Here is a 17,586-nt window from a genome sequence, read left to right as displayed (position 1 = left end):
AACCGGCCTTTTAGGGGCTGTTTGTTAAAATTGTTTTTTTTTTTTGGTAAGGCTGATGAATATTAAAATTTTTTTTTTCCCTGGAACAAAAATTTCTGTTTTTTTGTTCAGGAAAAAAAAAAAAAAAAAAACACATTTGTTTACATTTTTGTTCCGAGAATAAAAATCTATTTTTTGTTCCTAGGAACAGATTTGAAATGGAAATAAGAAATATAAAAGACTTGTTTCTTATTAAGAGAACTCTTCTGAGAAACGCTTCTTCTTTTTTATCTCCTTTTTCTTCTTCTTTTTTTTTCCTTCTTTTTTGATCTCATCGGAGCATTGCTGACTCCAGCGAGGTAAGGCCAAGCCTACCCAAGCCAAAAGGAAGAAAGAAAAAAAGAAAACAGAAAAAGAAATAAAAATATTAAAAAATTAAAAGAAACAAAAAAAAAAATTATACAAATTTATCAAATACATTTCTTGGAGTAGAAATTTTTGCAGTTATCAAACGCGTTTTTATACTCATAAATTATTCAAAAACAGAAATAAATAAAAAAAACTATTTCGTTAAAAAATTGTTTCCGGAACAAAAATATTACCAAACGCGTCATTAGGGTGTGCATGCTAACATTTATGTTTCTCTCACTTTCTATTCTTTTGTTCGTTAGAAAAAATAAAAATAAAAATAAAAATCCGTTTGGTAACATCAATTAATTTTTTTATTCCCTGAAATAGAAAAGTGGCCAAGAACATAAACGAGAAGTAAAAAAAAAAGTAGCTTTTTATTATTGAAAATAATTTTTAGAAATAAACATTTTTTTTTTTTTCTATTTTTCTTCTTTTCTTCTTCCTTGCTGTGGCAGTCTCCTTGGATTTGCCAATTGCTGCCGCCTGTGGCCACCATTGACCACTGGTCGCTTGCCCTCACCTGCCGCTAGTAGTTGTCGGCCCGCCCACGAGAGGTGGGCAACAACCTGTGGGTGGTGGTTCGGCGTCAGCTGTCAGCAGCTAGTGGGCTATGGTTGGGTGGCGAGGGTGGCCCACGACGGTTGGCATGGCAGTCGGTGAACAAGAAGAAAAACGAAAAATACAAAAAATTATAAATTATACCAAATGCATTTCTATTCTTTTTTTATTTCAAGAATAGAAATATTTACCAAATATGTTATTTTATTTAGAAATTATTTCTGGAGTAGAAAAAACTATTTTTCAAAAGAAATTGTTCTAGGAGCAATCTAAATCTTACCATTCACACCCCTAGTTTCCCAAGTAAAACCAGCCGGTTCTTGATATAAACTAGGAAACCAAACCCACCAAGACTTGTCCCTTTCCCTTATTTTTTAAATCGGAAGCTGGATGGTCCCTTGTGAACCAACCTCGAATCAATTGGGTAATGCTTGTTTGGGCTGGTTCACGAGTTGAGCCATCCTAATTATTCGCCATTACTCTCTACATGACAAACACAATCATAATCATATCCACATAATCGGTGATTATAATAATTACGTAAATTAAATATTTATAAAAACTTCTCAATATCGACATCATGATATGATACGATAGAAAATGTTTAATTTGTATAATGACAAGAATTGGAACTAACCACAAAATGGTCACTTGACATAAATTTCAACCGTCGTCTTGAATATAGATTCATACATATCAACATGAAAGGTTGGTTTTCCGGTATTTTTAGATTTAATTAAGTACTTTTTAGGAAAAAAAATGTTGCGTGTTAGTACGTGGGATCTTGAAATACAATTGTTGATAATGAAAGGTTGAATCCGTGCTTGCTTAACCAATTAATGTAATATGGCGGTTTGTATGTGTGATGGGAATGCACGTAATTGACCCATGACTTCTCAACAACCCCCCTCTAAAACCATTCAGCAATAACTCCTTAGGCCCTACAATTATTCACTATTTTGAATTTTTGTGCAATCAAATCACATATTCCAAACGAATCATATGCTGCACAATTTAGACTTTTTACGAAGAATGATATCGAAACCTCGGGTCTATGATGAGTAGGGCCTTAAGGTCAAGTCTAAACTTTTGCATGACCTGACTTCTCGTGAAATTTCAAGATAGAGTTGGATTTTCTTGCTAAATGTCATTATTCGAGTCCATCCAAAATTGTCTAAGTTAAGCAAACTACTTGTGCTCGGGTCTAGCGGCGGGCGTTGCCAAGAGCGATAGCGAATCTTGGACCTTTCAACATTTATACAAATGACCTTTCTTTTTTTGGAAAGAAAAACATAAATTTTCACATGACAATACAGTTTAAATGGCTTTTGCTAAATCGGTTATTTAACAAGCTACAAAGAACATAATCCATTATCTCGAAAGCAAGAAAAACTTATTTTTATAATTAGAAAAGTGGTTTCGTCTAGTGATAATTTTGGACTAATTAAAGAAAATTTTGATGCCAATGGAACGCTAATTTCTTCTATTTAAGATGATGTATTATTTCCTTCTTGACAGTGGAATGGAAAAGATTCTCTAAAGCCATCTCCAAGATCATTCGGAAGAAAAAAATATCTCGTTATTTTGCTCCTCTTTTTTCTTTTTCTTTTTCAAAGTTCGTCGTTTAAAATTATAATAATATATATGAATTTATCAATTTTTTAATTTTTTTGTCTAAAATTCAAGTGATTGTATTACTTCCTTTGATGTTCTCCTTTTTATATCATCCTTTCAATGTGTCCACCATGAAAAGTGTATCGTATGGTCATTGAACTTTTTTGTATTTAAATGTTAATGTCAAGACAGGTTTCTTTTATTTATATTAATTTGGCGATATTGAGGACGTGTTCATTTTGCAAAAAAATAAATAATTTTGAAGATAGTTTTTTGAAAATTAATTACTTGCATCGTTTACAAAAACGAATGAATAAAAAATATTTACATTATTCATGATATTGTTTAGGCAAAAATTTGTCATTTCGACAAATTTCACTAAGAAAGTTCATTTTGTCAACCACTCATTTGAATTCGGGCCCGAAAGCATCTTCCGTAGCACCTCATCTTGATAAAAGGCCAGGTACACAAATGCAGGAAGAGATAGATTTGGAATAAGAGATGGTAAATGGGTGGGGGCCAAGAATTCTTACTGAGAAGCCCTTTTTTCATACGCATGCTACGATATGGTTTGAAGTTCTTATCATAGGATAAGACAAACCAACACCTTTCTTCTTATCGAAAACTATCAATCTTCCATTTGAGTAAGGGCCCCGCTATTTTGATTCAGAAGGCGCTTTGCTTTCAACATCAGTGAATTGGTACTCTTTGAAATCGTTCTACCGACACTGCTCATTCAATTATCGAGATAATCGATGATGGAAGTATATTTAACTGATTAATCATTTTAAGTAATACAAGTAATCATTTCTAAGAAAATGCATTTTAGGTCATCCACTATTTGCAAAACAATTGCAACCTAATTTTACCTGTATAATTTACTAAGTGAAAAGTATTACGGAACAATGAAATATAAAAAAAAAAAAATGTAACTAGGAGCTTGACATGAAAAAAGCTGTTCAATAAAAAAAGTTTATACTTTTCCAATTAATTTGAAAATAAAAGTCTTCATTTGTGTTAGGGTTGAATCCGACAACTGTATCTCTCGCTTTGGATTGGGGAAGGTACATCCGTGGGGCCCATACGACCGATTCCAGGGAACTTCTCTATGGTACTCATGCCTGAGTAAACTACTTAAAAGTCAAAGTCAGATTCTGAATTATATAAAAGTATTTAATATTATCATTTCCTAAATTCAAATTCACGAATAATATTGGATATTTTTATATAAAGTAGGGATTAGATTGAACTTGTATTTAAAGTTCATAGATCACATTAAAATGATTGAAAGTGCATAGATTAAGTTATATATTATATAAAAATTTAAGGATCATGTTATATACTAGGTCACGGCACGAGGAGCATTTATTTCGTCTCCCTTAATTTTACGTAAGCTGTAACTTCACGCAACGGCCACGATTCAACGTCGAGAATCCTGGTTCACCCGTCAGTCGTCACCGCTTACTTCACAGATCGAATCTACAGTCAGGATCGACAGCGGACCGTCGCGCCGAAGTCAAACCAGAGCCGTTCATCATCATGATCAGCGGCCGAAAAATTTTATCCCACGATAACCGATGATGAATCCTGAAGACGTACCGCTCCGTAAGATTCGCTCTCGCATTTTCTCTTTCACTTTCCCTCCAACTTTCTCGCGTGAATTTCCTTGACCGGAAAGTCTCTTCTTCTTCTTCTCCATGATTCGTGCGCAGTCCAGAAAGAGGCCGGAGCTCATGGCTCCTCGGCGGCGGCGGCGGCGGCGACGGAAGAGTTCCACGGAGGTGAGAACTCCCAGGTCGAGCAGGTCGCGCTCACGGTCCCGACGGGGGACGACCATTCTCTCCCGGCCGTCACGTTCCGCACGTTCGTCCTCGGCGCCCTGGCGTGCTCCCTCCTCTCCTTCCTCAACCAGTTCTTCTGGTACCGCCGCGAGCCCCTCTCCGTGACCTCCGTCTCCGCTCAGATCGCCGTCGTCCCTCTAGGTAGGCCTCCAACTCGAGATCCCCCGTTCAGTTCGGTTCAGTGCAACGATCGAGTTTGACTTCTCGAGACGAAGTCTCGGTTGTACGTACTTTGCATCTGTGATGTTTCGTACGTCCACGTATTCGAACGGACTAATGAGCGTGCCTGGCTCCAGGTCACCTCATGGCCGGAGTGATCACGAGGAGAGTGTTCTTCGAGGGGCGGAGGTGGCAGTTCACGCTCAATCCGGGGCCATTCAACGTCAAGGAGCACGTCCTGATCACGATCTTCGCCAACTCCGGCGCGTCCAGCGTCTACGCCATTCACATCATCAGCGTCGTCAAGATCTTCTACCGGAAGGAGATGTCGTTTCCCGTGGCGCTGGTCATCGTCTTGACGACGCAGGTCTTGGGGTTCGGCTGGGCCGGGTTGTTCCGGCGGTACTTGGTGGAGCCCGCCGCCATGTGGTGGCCGCAGAATCTGGTGCAAGTCTCGTTGTTCAGGTGCGTCGGTCGGGCGTACGTTGGCAAGTGTGTTGATTGATGAGCATGTTTTAAAATCTTGTTTTTTGTCGGTTAGGGATTTTTGTTAGGTCCTTGTCGTTTGTCACTCTTTCATTTCTTTCTCATTAATCTTTGGCTAAATTTGGCTTGTTTCAGGCTACCCTTTTTTTTTCCCCTTTTTATTTACATGTGAATGATGCTGTGTAAAATAGTCTGTATTAATGAAAGAAAAACAAGATGCCAGAAGACAAACTGAAATCTTGTCTTTTCCTTTTTTGTTTCTGTTCTTATGAATGTATTTTCTAAGATCTTTAACATGATCTTTCCCCATTCCCATGTCTTGATTCCATTGATCGATTTGTTTAAATCCGATTTAAATGCAGTTAATAGCTATTGAAGTTCGAAAATTTCACTGTTCAGAGAGTTTTCTAAGTCTCAGTTTACTTCTCTTCCCATGCTGCGCTAGTGTACATACAAAGATTAGCAGCAAATTGTGTCTATCGTGTTGATCTAAAGTGTCAAAGCTTCACAGTTGAGAACTGCAATCTCCAGGCAATCATTTTTAGAATATATATGTATTAAGTTGCTTTTGTCCTGGTAAACAAGGAGTCAGGCGATGACATTTGCTTTTGTTAGCCTTCAAACATTTTGTATAGTTCATTTCTTTTTGTAGTTTATCATATAACTTGACGTTGTTATGGTCAAATGCAGAGCACTGCATGAGAAAGAGCAGAGGCCAAAAGGCGGATTGACGAGGAACCATTTTTTCCTTATAGCCTTCATCTGTAGCTTCAGTTACTATGTCTTTCCAGGTTACCTCTTTCCAATGTTGACCTCTCTTTCCTGGATCTGCTGGTTATTCCCTGCTTCAGTTTTAGCCCAACAGTTAGGTTCTGGACTCCATGGTCTTGGGATTGGTGCAGTCGGACTTGACTGGTCCAGCATCTCCGCTTATCTCGGTAGTCCACTGGCTAGCCCGTGGTTTGCTACTGCCAATATTGCTGTTGGTTTTGCCCTTGTCATGTATGTCATCACGCCTATAGCTTACTGGCTCAATATATACAGAGCCAAGACTTTTTCCTTATTCTCAGATAGCCTGTTCACATCTTCGGGACAAGAATACAATATTTCTGCCATCATAAATGAACACTTTCAATTGGATGCCGAGGCATATGAAAGGGAGGGTCCTCTCTATCTTTGTACTGTCTTTTCTGTGTACTATGGCATCAGCTTTGCCTGCCTCACCGCTACTGTTGTTCATGGGTTCCTCTTCCATGGAAAGTAAGTTGCATTTTTCTTTTGCGTTGTTATGTGCTGCACAATTGCTTGCTATTCATTAACTAAATTGTGATGAGAGGAATTTTGTTAACTTCTCTGATGTAACTGCACCACACCATCCTTGCTAAGTAAAATTCAATGAAATGTTATCAGTGAATTTGTTTGTGTTGTGTGAACAGAAGGTGAGTTTTACGTTCATGTATCAGCATTATTTTGGTCACTTCTATATCCCATGTCCTTTCAGTTAAAAAAAAGAAAAAAAGAATCCAAGTCAACTAGTCAAGTAGTGCTTCAGTACTTTGGAGATCTGTGTTATAGTTGTCTTGTTCCCAGACCCATAGTTGGCCTTGTGGGAGTGTGTTCTTCCCTTGTTGTTAAGTTCTGCTACAAATGACATTATTCTGATATAACACTGCACCTTTTAATTGGACAGAGTTATATGGTTGTTGCCAATCCGGTTGAATTACAATTTCTTATTAACCATGCTCAGATAGATGATCTAATGTTATGGTATTGTTGTTAAGTTCTGCTACAAATGACATTGTTCTGATATAACACCGCACCTTTTAATTGAACAGAGTTATATGGTCGTTGCCAATCCAGTTGAATTACAATTTCTTATTAACCATGCTCAGATAGATGATCTAATGTTATGGTATTGTTTTAGAGAAATATGGCTGCTGAGCAAGTCCGCCTTTAGTGAGAAGAAAATGGATATACACACTAAGCTCATGAGAAGATACAAGCAAGTTCCTGAATGGTGGTTTACTTGTATTCTTTTGGTAAATATTGTGGCAACCATATTTATATGTGAGTACTTCAAGGATCAGCTTCAACTGCCATGGTGGGGTGTTCTGCTAGCATGTGCTCTTGCCATATTTTTCACTCTTCCTGTTGGAGTCATCACTGCAACGACAAATCAGGTGCAGATCCATCATGTTTAAAGTATATGTTGTATGAGTCAATGAGATTGTTTATTCTCTACAATAGAATACATAAATATGCGGATCAGTGATTATTATGTACTCTTTGCTCTTACTCTAAGCTTAATACTTTGCATATTCTCATGAGTTCCATGTGTGTTGGTCAGACACCAGCTTTGAACGTAATCACTGAATTTATCATTGGGTACATTTACCCTGGATATCCAGTCGCGAACATTCTGTTTAAAGTCTATGGGTACGTCAGTATGAAGCAGGGGATCACATTCTTACAAGACTTCAAGCTTGGGCACTACATGAAAATTCCTCCTCGAGAGATGTTTATGGCGCAGGTTAGTCTCTTGTCTTTTCCCGTCTGTGCTGAGTGATGGAAGTAAATATATTAGTTTGATGGATTCCCGGTGAGGTGAAAAAATGATTTCCCCAAAATTAATCTCTGTACACTTGAAATCTGCCCGAAATTGTTGTAAAACCGGTCTTTCATTCTTTTCCCTTTCTTTGCTTACAGTAAGAATTGATCTTCTATCAGGTGGTCGGTACCATTGTTGCAGCATTAGTGCATCTCCGAACGGCATGGTGGCTTATGGATACAGTCCCTGACATTTGTAACCGGGCGCTGCTTCCAGCAGGCAGTCCATGGACTTGCCCTGGTGACACTGTATTTTTTGATGGTTCAGTCATTTGGGGTTTGATTGGGCCCCGCAGGATTTTTGGAGATCTCGGCTACTACTCTGCCATCAACTGGTTTTTCTTGGTAGGGGCCATTGCTCCTTTCATTGTTTGGCTTGCGCATAAGGCCTTTCCGGACAAGGAGTGGATTAGACTAATCACAATGCCCGTGCTGCTCGGTGCTACAGTAAGCATGCCTCCAGCTACTGCTGTTAACTACACCAGTTGGATCATCGCTGGATTTTTATCAGGATTCGTTGCTTACCGATACTATCGAGGCTGGTGGAGTCGCCACAATTATGCGCTATCGGGCGCACTTGATGCTGGGTTAGCGTTTATGGCCGTCCTTCTGTACTTGTGTTTGGGAATGAAGCATGTTAGCCTCAGTTGGTGGGGTGAAGATCCTGATGGATGTCCATTAGCCGCTTGCCCCACAGCTAAAGGGGTTGTCGTCGAAGGCTGTCCAGTCTTTTGATGCGAAGAATCATTTAAGTTGTGGATTATGTATAGTTTGTAAAAATCTATTGCGTGTAATTCACGGACCCTTATTTATTTTGTGGATATGTGATTCTATCAAATTTACCATCGAAAAATTGTAAAATTGACAATCATCATCATTTCACAAAATCTCTTCTTTACATGGAAATACATGCAGTTGCCTAGCAGATCTTGCAGTAGTGTTGGACTGGTGACCTCAATGCGTTGCTGTCAAAAATGATCAGACTCTTCTCGTCTCAAGGCAGCGATCAATGAGACGTACTCGCGTTAACTTGTCTTTCAATTCTCTGATACGGACTATGCACTTTCAATTCTGTTTACTCCATAATTTAGCACCTTTCGTTCCTTGTATTTTTCCTTGTTTCTTTTTACATGCAAATCTCTGTTTTAGGCACCGGATAGCATGTATACTTCAAATCCATTGTTCAAGCGTTGGCAAGCGGGCCTACATCTGAGTCATGAATGCAAACCGGGACACAAAGTGGTGGGCGTTTCCTTGGTAAAATTCAGGGGCTTTAGGCAGTTAGAGGAATCTGAATTTGCAAGCTCATGAATGCAAACAGGGACCCAAAGTGTCTTCATCTGCTTCCGTTCCATTAGTTTTTGACATTTATCATTTTCTTCTGATCCATAAAACCTCAAAAGGGACCACACCTTATCCTTAAAACAACTGCTAGCAGAAAACAAGATGCCGGTATCCTGTAATTATTGGAAAAATCAATTACTTTTATAGATGATATCCTTGTCCTGTTCTGATTAGAGGAAGCAAGCGAGTTCCGTGTCGCTCCACATGACTTTCGGAGTCAATCATGGTAAGCGGTAAGTAGGATTTGACTTCGAGAAAGGTTTCTCGAGTCAATTGCCAGACAAAAGTAAGATCTCGATTCTTGCTTATAATTGAACCACCAAGATCATTTGTTTAAAAATCGAGAATCGCATTTCCGATTATTTCCTTGACACATCTTTGCAAAAGTAAAGATCTCCAAAAGGGGCGAGGCCGCTTTCCATATCCTCTGTTCAAGGACTTGGTTTCTTTGAAGCTGTTTTGCTTAGCAATTCAAGCCATCAACTTCAAAAACCTCAGAAATATTAAAGAAAGACCAAGAGTGCCCACTTGTTGTTTGGACTTTCAGCATTACTTCATTTGGCTATTGCACTTATTTATTCATGCACTTGGTTCTTTAATCCAATTTCTCCACGAGTACATCACAAAATCCGGAAACTACAAAAACCATGTTCCACCCTTTGATCGCAAAACCTTCTTTCTTCCAATCCATTCAAAACCAGGCAAAACTAATCATTGTCTCATTAATGAATGCAGTGCCAAATGTATAAATAAGCTTGTCATCCTCCTTATGGCTCAAACCCAAAGAAGAAAAATCTATTTGTCCTCTTCAGTCTTCAGTGTATTTTCCTTCATTATCTCTGATGTCTCCTGCTGGAAAATGGCTAGGATTTGTGACTGCAATTTGGGTCCAGGCCATTGCAGGCAACAACTACACGTTCTCCAACTACTCTGATGCGCTCAAATCTCTCATGGCGCTCACGCAGCTCGAGCTCAACAATCTATCTGTGGCTAAAGATGTCGGCAAGGCATTTGGGCTCGTCTCTGGCCTCGCCTCGAATCGATTTCCTATGTGGATTATACTTCTGATTGGATCCTTAGAGGGTCTAATAGGGTATGGAGCTCAATGGCTTGTCGTGAGCCAGCGAATCAGTCCTCTTCCCTACTGGCAGGTAAGCTATGTTCCTACCATTCCTGCGTGGAAACCACAGGCTGCACCTTTTCAATAGTACTCTAAAATGTGTCCTTATTTTAGTTAGGTCTCACATTTTCTTCTGTTTAAAAGTGTGCATGCATTTATTGATTAACCTTTTCCTCAGAACTAAGTCCCTGCCAATGTCTATGCAGATGTGCATATTCCTGTGCATGGGCGGAAACAGCACGACATGGATGAACACAGCCGTCCTAGTGACTTGCATGAGGAACTTTCCAAAAAGCCGAGGACCAGTCTCAGGGATTCTCAAGGGATACGTGGGGCTAAGCACGGCGATATTCACTGACATTTGCGCCGCTCTCTTCTCCTCTGACCCTTCCACTTTCCTCCTCATGCTTGCCGTAGTTCCCACAGTAATCTGCCTGGTTGCCGCTGTTTTCCTCTGTGAAACTGCCCCTGAAGAAGAAAAGCGAGAGACACAGCTCTTGAATGCCTTTAATGTGATGGCCATCGTGCTGGCCTCCTATCTATTGGCCTTTGACATTAGTGGAAGTCATGGCCACGTTCTTTCCGTGGCATTTGCAATAGGACTAGTAGTCTTACTTGCTCTGCCATTAGGTGTTCCTTTTTACTTAGGTATGCCCGAGTCAAAACCAAATTCTGATATTGAACAAGCAATCAAACAGCCACTTATTGCCCCACCAACGAGGCTAGAAGATTCAGTGACTCTGACCGAAACTGTTGCTCAAGGATCTGTCCAGGAAAAGCGCCAGCCATTGATTGGGGAGGATCACACGGTTTTGGAAATGATGAAGACGGTCGATTTCTGGATACTTTTTGCATCATTCCTATGTGGGGTGGGCACGGGAATGTGCTTCATGAACAACATGGGACAGATGGGGCTCGCACTTGGCTACGTTGATGTATCAATCTTCGTCTCTCTCACCAGCATCTGGGGATTCTTTGGGAGGATCATCTCAGGATTGGTGTCAGAACACTACATTTGGTATGCCCAACTCTTTAGCTTTACAAGCGTTTGAAATTGCATAGAGACAGCTTTCGATATACTAATTGAGGACTCGACATTTTATTGAAGATGAGCTTTCTCTCAACATTTTCATCGTGTTTTGTTCGTCTGCAGGAAGTGTGGAACACCAAGGCCTATCTGGAATGCGGCTTCACAGATACTGATGACTCTAGGATACATCATCATGGCCTTGGCCTTGCCAGGATCTTTCTACATTGGCTCGATTCTGGTGGGCATATGCTACGGCGTCCGCCTCACTGTCACCGTTCCAATTGCATCAGAGCTGTTTGGCCTCAAGTATTATGGCCTTCTGTACAACATCCTAATCCTCAATCTTCCTCTAGGTTCTTTCCTTTTCTCTGGCCTGCTTGCCGGTCATCTTTACGATGTTCAAGCCACCATTAGTGACGGAGGCAGTAACACTTGCGTCGGGCCACAGTGTTATATGCTCGTGTACGTGATCATGGGCCTGGCTTGTGTGTTCGGTTTCGGGCTTGACGTGTTGCTCGTGATGAGGACAAAGAGCATATATTGCAGGATGTGCGCCAAGCACAAACTCAAGGCTAGAATGGCAGATGAAAATTATCCTGCATCAAGTAAATCCTGAGAAATCTTCTTCTCTTTTCCTTTTCACGGTAACTTTACTTCTTACTTTCCATGATTCGAGTATGTACATATGCTCTTCAATTCAGTGGCCTCAGATATAAGCATTGGTTGTGAAGAAAATCTAGTGAATCAAAATTTGAGCCTCATTCTTGATAGCTCATTGATTTCAGATGGCAAAAGAAAGACTTGTCCATTGTTCCATCCCCAGATTGCTCTTCGAATTTAATCTTAGATCACTCCAGAATTATTCATTGAAGCTACCCCAAATTTTCTTTTCTCTTTTCTTATTTCTGCTTTATCCATGACCCTGCAATGACTTCAAATTGACCTATTTCTGACCATGAGAGGAGGGTTCATGCTTGGCCAATCAAATTGCAGAGCACAGAGATCATATCATTTTCAGTCAATTACCCCTTTTTGAAGGTAGAGGCAGGACATGTGAGTGCACCTAAAACTTTGATGAAAGCTATGAGATATAATCTTTAATTAATTATAAACAAACCAGACCCTTCACTTCTAATACATCTGCTTATTTCTCCTTTTGGATGATGATTGCAAAACTACATACCATGTTTATGTTGTCGCAATCAAGGGTTATCACACACACAGTGGCAGTGCACTATTGCACACACACCATGACCTTGGATATCGACCTTCAAACCAAGTGCTTTATAGAGCCGAAGCACTTCATGTACGTTGCAGCGTCATGAGCCATTCTGTCAGCAGAGCTCCACAGTTTCAAGGGTAATAAGTATAATCTTGATGTGTCGAACATAGTCATCGAGCTATATATGTAGCGAGACCCTCAGATGCAGCGACGATGATGACGTTATACCAAGCTACTGATGAATTAGGTCATTAGATTCTGTTACTTCCTCTACACACTCGCGCTGAACAATAATGGTTCATTCTGCAGAGGTCCTACATATTGAAAAGGATCTCTCTTATCTCCGACAAGAAAAAGAAGTAGCCGTTGTCTTGATTGATTCTTTTTAGCTTGGTTCAGTTCAACCCCACAACTGTGTGGGTAACAAGGACTCTATTCTCTTGACGTCCATCAAACTGGAATCCAATGTCATGTCTTGGTGGTGCCTCCTTGCATCTGGCCTTTTCAGCTTTTTTCTATCGTCCTTTATCTTGTTTTTCCGCATATGTCCACGCTTGGTTCCTTGTCAAACCCACAACGATGCCTGATTGATCTCCAACCTTGTATAATCGACCGGCCATCATCATGCAGTTTTCAGAAAATTTTCTTGTGGATGAGAGCATGACAATGAAAGCCGTGTCCTCATACATTTTGTTCTTTCCCAGGTCAGAAAGATTCACGAGCATTAGCCATGATTGATTGAGGGAGTAAAAGCCTCGCATTTTTCGCTACCAGCACTGTCGTAATCCGAAGAAATTCTAACGACAAGTAGTGAAATCGCTGTTGTTCTTACCCCAGCCTGTCGCGGTTAAAGATAGTGAAAGGACAATAGAATGATGCTTAAGCGTGCGATGGCCCTTGCAACAATGTCAAGCCGACCTCCACTAAGCTCAGGACAGTAAGAACCAAGTTGAGATTTTCTTGAATTCTTCCCCTCAACTTTATGATGCAGTGCATGTTGCAGACATCATAATGTGATTTGGAATCTGGGAATGCCAGATTTCAACAAAGCATTTGAGAGGAATGGTTCGACCCTAGCGTGTATCAACATCTTAATGATTGCACCAAGAAGGAATAAGGTCAGTGCCCCATTATTTAACACCAAAACATCTTCCACCCACTCTTTATTATCTCTTGGTAGATAGTCCTTGGCATGAAAGAAGCCCAACCTGATCTTTTCTAAATTCGGTCCCCACCATGGGCCTTATCAACACTCAGTTGCAAGCATGCAACTTTAGGCTGAACATGCTGCCCAAGGTCTTGACCTTTTATTTCGTCCTACTGCAAACTTTGAGTAAGAACATTATCAGAGCCAGATTGGATCCTCTCGATTCAGGAAAACAATTTCGCCCTCCCGTTTTGGTTACTGTCATAATTCGAGTCCTACAGCTACGTGTCTAACGTATCTTTTGCGATAATTAAGGACCATAATCGTTGAATAAATTTCGAAAATTCTACTGCGGATACCAAGGTGAATGAACTGTTTTGAGTCAAAATAACACGAACTCCGTCAAAAGGGCGCTCTCTAGGCGTGCCTATATTGCTGAATTTCTACCCTATTCCACTTCATCTTGCAGAGCAAATCTTGAAGTAAAAGCAAAGGCATAGTCCCAAGTGCTTCTCCTCAGCTTAGAGAGAGACGGATCATATTATTTATTCACGAGGCTTGTAGCTCTCGCAAAGTGGACTTCCACCATCCTCCACTGCACCCACCCACTGAGATTCACCTCCAAAAGGCAGTCGCTTTCTCGTCCTCACATTCCCCTCCCACCAATTGAAAAAAGAAAAGGCAAAGAAAGAGCATAAAAAATTTCCAGGCATTTGTTTTCTTCTTTTCCTTTTTCTGGGTCCAAAATGTTTTGCTTTGCAGCTTGATTCCTTTGCTTTTACTCCAGCAGTTGCAGGCATAGTGGTTCAGTCACTCCCCATAGACAAGCTGAAACGAAAGGAGAGGGCTGCCAGAGAAACAAAAAGAGACATCTTTCTTTCCCTTTTCCAAAATGAATGCTTTATCTAATACTTTGTAAGATCACCATTAATTATGCAGAAATGGGAAGGTAGAGGTTTACAATCTCGATTGTGCCAACCTTTTTTTCCTCTCCAAGCAAATTCCCATCACATCGAAATCCTCTCCCTTGAGTTTTGGGCATCCTTTTTTATGTTATGGTTTTGCAAGGAAGTGGGAGGAAAGTGAAAGAAAGACAGAGGGACTACAAGTGTGAGATGGTAAGGAGGGTGAGAGAGACTGCTAGAGAAATTGCTAATTGAACGGCTGTGGGAGGCTGGGTTCTAGTAGAGTCACCATATGCCATATTGGCCAGCCATGAAGCGGCAAATGCAGTCTCCTGAACCGGCACAGGATCCGACACAGACCCAGACCCAGACTCAGACCCAGACTCAGACCCGGAATCTGATCCTGTATCTGGATTCTCTGTTGTTCCGTTTGTCTTCGGAGGAGAAGAATCTGCGGCGGATTTTTGGCTGCACAGGAATAAAATTCCAGATCAAATGATGACAGAGAAAAAACTAGTTTTGCAGGATACACTAACAGGGCATCATACGGATGTCACGGGGAAAAAATTAGATGAAACAACAAAGGTTCCTTCAATCTAGAAAAGATCCTGATGTCAATCATTCCACAATAACTATTGACAATCCATCTCCTCTTTCCGACTTCCCATTACGTTTAAGAAATAAAGTAGACACGACAGATAAACTATGCATTTATGCAACTTTTTCATTATTCTGCTCTCGTTGTTGCTTGAGATCAGTAAAGCATGGTAAACTCTCGTGAGCTTACAATCTCCACCCATTTTACTCAGATTCCGAAAGTATGTATAGAAATTGTGATTTTCCAGCTTTTGAGTAGAAAAAGAACTAGTTGTTAATATACATGACCACTCTCTGAACTAATTGAGTCAAAAACTGAAAACTTTCCTTCAGCCAGATGATTTGAGGAAAAAGATATTCGATCAAAGTGATAGAAGAACAAAAAAGACTTACCTTGGAGAGGTGGGACAAAAGGTAATGGTATAATCAGCATCACTGCAAGTGAAAGTACTAGTGGCATCATCATAAGCATAGCTATATGATTTGGGGCATGCCGTCTTGAATATCTGGGAGTACATTGAAGGTTTGCAGGTGGCAGGCGAGCTGTATGGGCCGCTGCAGCAGTACTCCGGGCTCCCGAATGCCTCACAGGCGCTCTTGCACCCCGTGCCATCCTCAGCCTTCAGCTCCTTTGGACACTGTAGGTTCAGGTCTGTCTGACATCCGGTGGTGGCACAAGCACCTACAGTTCACACGCAAGAATTGCCAATGAGTATGACTTGAGAAGGAAACTGTGATTCACATGTGAATTGGTCGAGAGAGGCACGGTGATTTGGAAGTGCTGTAAAACATCTTGAGTCCAATTCATCCGTTGATTTCGATTAGATAGTGTAACCATCACATCATGATGTAGATTTTAAAAGGCTCGTGACCCGGTGTTGGCAAACTGATTGAAGATGAAATAATTCAGAGCTACAAACAAAAATGGAATTCGTAATCAAAGGCGAAAAGCTGAAAATGAGATGACTCCTCAAATAGTTCAATCCACCATACTGATATGACCTTTCATCCCTAAGTTGAGTTAACAAGAACCTAACATCATCTCCTAAAGGCCCGTTAGGTTTAGCGACCCGTTAGGTTTAACGTTCTTAACTTTTCAGCTAGCAGTCTCAATCGCAGAGAAGTAAAGGTATCCAATTTTGCTGAACAAATTCTACACTTTTAAGAGGGGAGCTCTTCATGTATTCAGCTGATCTATTTTCTCACACTTAATCAAACACGAATGAAGAAATAAAAAGTTGTGACTCCCTGAAAATCAAGAAAACATATAAGTAGGACCTCAAAATCAAGAAACTTCACTACTTCTACCTGATTCGCTAGTGCCTTGAACAATCATTGGCAAATTGTACCCATCGACCAGGCTCACGTCATAGAAGTCCAGAGAGCCGGAGCCGAGCGTGAACTCTGCCAGAGTAGCCGGCGGCGTCGCGCCGGCTCCGTTGCATTCGACCTCACCGGAGCCGCAGTCCCCAGTGGCACATGAGCCACGGCCCGAGTCGTCGAAATCGCAGCCGCTACGCCCCCAGAAGCGGCCGGACCACCCTGTCGGCGCCTGGAAGGACCTCGAGCCGCCTTTAGACAACTCGAATCCGGTGCTGGCCAGCTTGGGACTGCCCGCACTAGATAGGATCCCTGGCCAGACTGAGAAGTCGCACTTGTTGACAAATGTGAAAGTTGCCCCAGAAGCACCTGGCCCAAAGCAGAGAAGGCGACAAAAAATTAGCAGAACTATGTAATGGAACGCAGCAAGCAAGCAAGCCCATAAGCGATAAGGTAGAGAAACCTATGTAAAAACACCTCTGGAAATGGAGAGGACGACAAGGCTGGAGAGCACAGTGAGGGAATTGGTGAAGAAGCAGAGCATGCCCATGCCTCCCTTTATTCTTACAGCAATGGAAATCCCACTACCCAATTAGGGATTGAGGCAAAAATGAGTGTAGATTTGCTCCACCAAGAAGTTGGAGTGGACCCTTTTGAGTAACCAAAGCAAACGAATGAAGATGAAGCACAATGTGTGTCGATGAAGAGGGCGAGACGGATCGATGGGTGACGAGGAAGGGAGAACTTTTAGGAGAAGCAACCAGAACAGAGGACAATACAGGACTTTTCGGAGTGGTAGATCGCAGAGAGAGAGAGAGGAATGAAGAGGAAGGGCTTCGAGATCTGCGCCCCCTAGAAAAGCTGAGCCCTCCACCGCCTCCCAGAGAATTTGCAGAGGAAAAAATCTGCGAACTGCACTTGATTTTTTCTCTGTTCGGACGTCCTGTTCTCTGAGAAAAGGGGTGGGGGCGGAGGGAGGCAGAGCTCAGTGGCTGGTGGTGCAGTTGCCTCAATCCTCTGCCGTTGCTCTGCACCCCTTATTTATGCACATGATGCATTCGTATTATAAAAACCAGCAATTTGCATGAGATTTCTGATGGGAAATGTAAGTTAAAGTTACACTACTGCCTGGCTCTGTTGCTGCTTTACCGTCAGTATCCACATATTTGTAGACTTATCTTTCTGGATGATTTAGTGTATAAAAATATAACTAGTGACATGCTTTGTAAGAAAATTGAGATTGTTT

At 41.2% G+C, this 17,586-nt stretch overlaps 3 protein-coding genes across 3 annotated transcripts; 2 read left to right on the top strand and 1 right to left on the bottom strand.

The window, feature by feature from the left end:
• The first annotated feature begins 3,961 nt into the window (after positions 1-3,961).
• Positions 3,962-8,580, top strand: LOC104428840 (oligopeptide transporter 7-like). Its single transcript, XM_010036396.3, has 7 exons — positions 3,962-4,167; positions 4,275-4,544; positions 4,700-5,027; positions 5,739-6,308; positions 6,973-7,228; positions 7,396-7,578; positions 7,776-8,580. The coding sequence occupies exons 1-7, from the start codon at positions 4,140-4,142 to the stop codon at positions 8,388-8,390; spliced, it is 2,250 nt and encodes a 749-aa protein (XP_010034698.3). The 5' UTR covers positions 3,962-4,139; the 3' UTR covers positions 8,391-8,580.
• Positions 8,581-9,324: 744 nt separating this feature from the next.
• LOC104422769 (protein NUCLEAR FUSION DEFECTIVE 4) lies at positions 9,325-12,219 on the top strand. Its single transcript, XM_010035197.3, has 3 exons — positions 9,325-10,150; positions 10,326-11,137; positions 11,273-12,219. The coding sequence occupies exons 1-3, from the start codon at positions 9,842-9,844 to the stop codon at positions 11,763-11,765; spliced, it is 1,614 nt and encodes a 537-aa protein (XP_010033499.2). The 5' UTR covers positions 9,325-9,841; the 3' UTR covers positions 11,766-12,219.
• Positions 12,220-13,923: 1,704 nt separating this feature from the next.
• On the bottom strand, positions 13,924-17,444 carry LOC104422768 (thaumatin-like protein 1). Its single transcript, XM_010035196.3, has 4 exons — positions 16,818-17,444; positions 16,329-16,709; positions 15,414-15,702; positions 13,924-14,891 (listed from the first exon to the last, which is right to left on the bottom strand). Exons 1-4 carry the CDS (start codon positions 16,888-16,890, stop codon positions 14,621-14,623), a joined length of 1,014 nt encoding a protein of 337 aa, XP_010033498.1. The 5' UTR covers positions 16,891-17,444; the 3' UTR covers positions 13,924-14,620.
• Between the last annotated feature and the right edge of the window lie 142 nt (positions 17,445-17,586).

Source organism: Eucalyptus grandis, chromosome 10 (genome assembly GCF_016545825.1).
Source record: "Eucalyptus grandis isolate ANBG69807.140 chromosome 10, ASM1654582v1, whole genome shotgun sequence".
Lineage (NCBI taxonomy): Eukaryota > Viridiplantae > Streptophyta > Magnoliopsida > Myrtales > Myrtaceae > Eucalyptus > Eucalyptus grandis.
Note: the sequence above shows the minus strand (reverse complement) of the source record. Positions and strands in the feature narration are given on the sequence as shown.

Excerpts from the sequence above, each read along its gene's own strand:
- LOC104422768 (XM_010035196.3), bottom strand. The coding sequence starts at position 16,890 with ATGGGCATGCTCTGCTTCTTCACCAATTCCCTCACTGTGCTCTCCAGC. Across the intron at positions 16,710-16,817 it reads CGTCCTCTCCATTTCCAGAG|GTGCTTCTGGGGCAACTTTC; the intron begins GTGTTTTTACAT and ends GCTTTGGGCCAG. Across the intron at positions 14,892-15,413 it reads TTTTGTCCCACCTCTCCAAG|CCAAAAATCCGCCGCAGATT; the intron begins GTAAGTCTTTTT and ends ATTCCTGTGCAG.
- LOC104428840 (XM_010036396.3), top strand. The coding sequence starts at position 4,140 with ATGATGAATCCTGAAGACGTACCGCTCC. Across the intron at positions 5,028-5,738 it reads GTGCAAGTCTCGTTGTTCAG|AGCACTGCATGAGAAAGAGC; the intron begins GTGCGTCGGTCG and ends GGTCAAATGCAG. Across the intron at positions 7,229-7,395 it reads TCACTGCAACGACAAATCAG|ACACCAGCTTTGAACGTAAT; the intron begins GTGCAGATCCAT and ends TGTGTTGGTCAG.
- LOC104422769 (XM_010035197.3), top strand. The coding sequence starts at position 9,842 with ATGTCTCCTGCTGGAAAATGGCTAGGATTTGTGACTGCAATTTGGGTC. Across the intron at positions 10,151-10,325 it reads GTCCTCTTCCCTACTGGCAG|ATGTGCATATTCCTGTGCAT; the intron begins GTAAGCTATGTT and ends ATGTCTATGCAG. Across the intron at positions 11,138-11,272 it reads GTGTCAGAACACTACATTTG|GAAGTGTGGAACACCAAGGC; the intron begins GTATGCCCAACT and ends GTTCGTCTGCAG.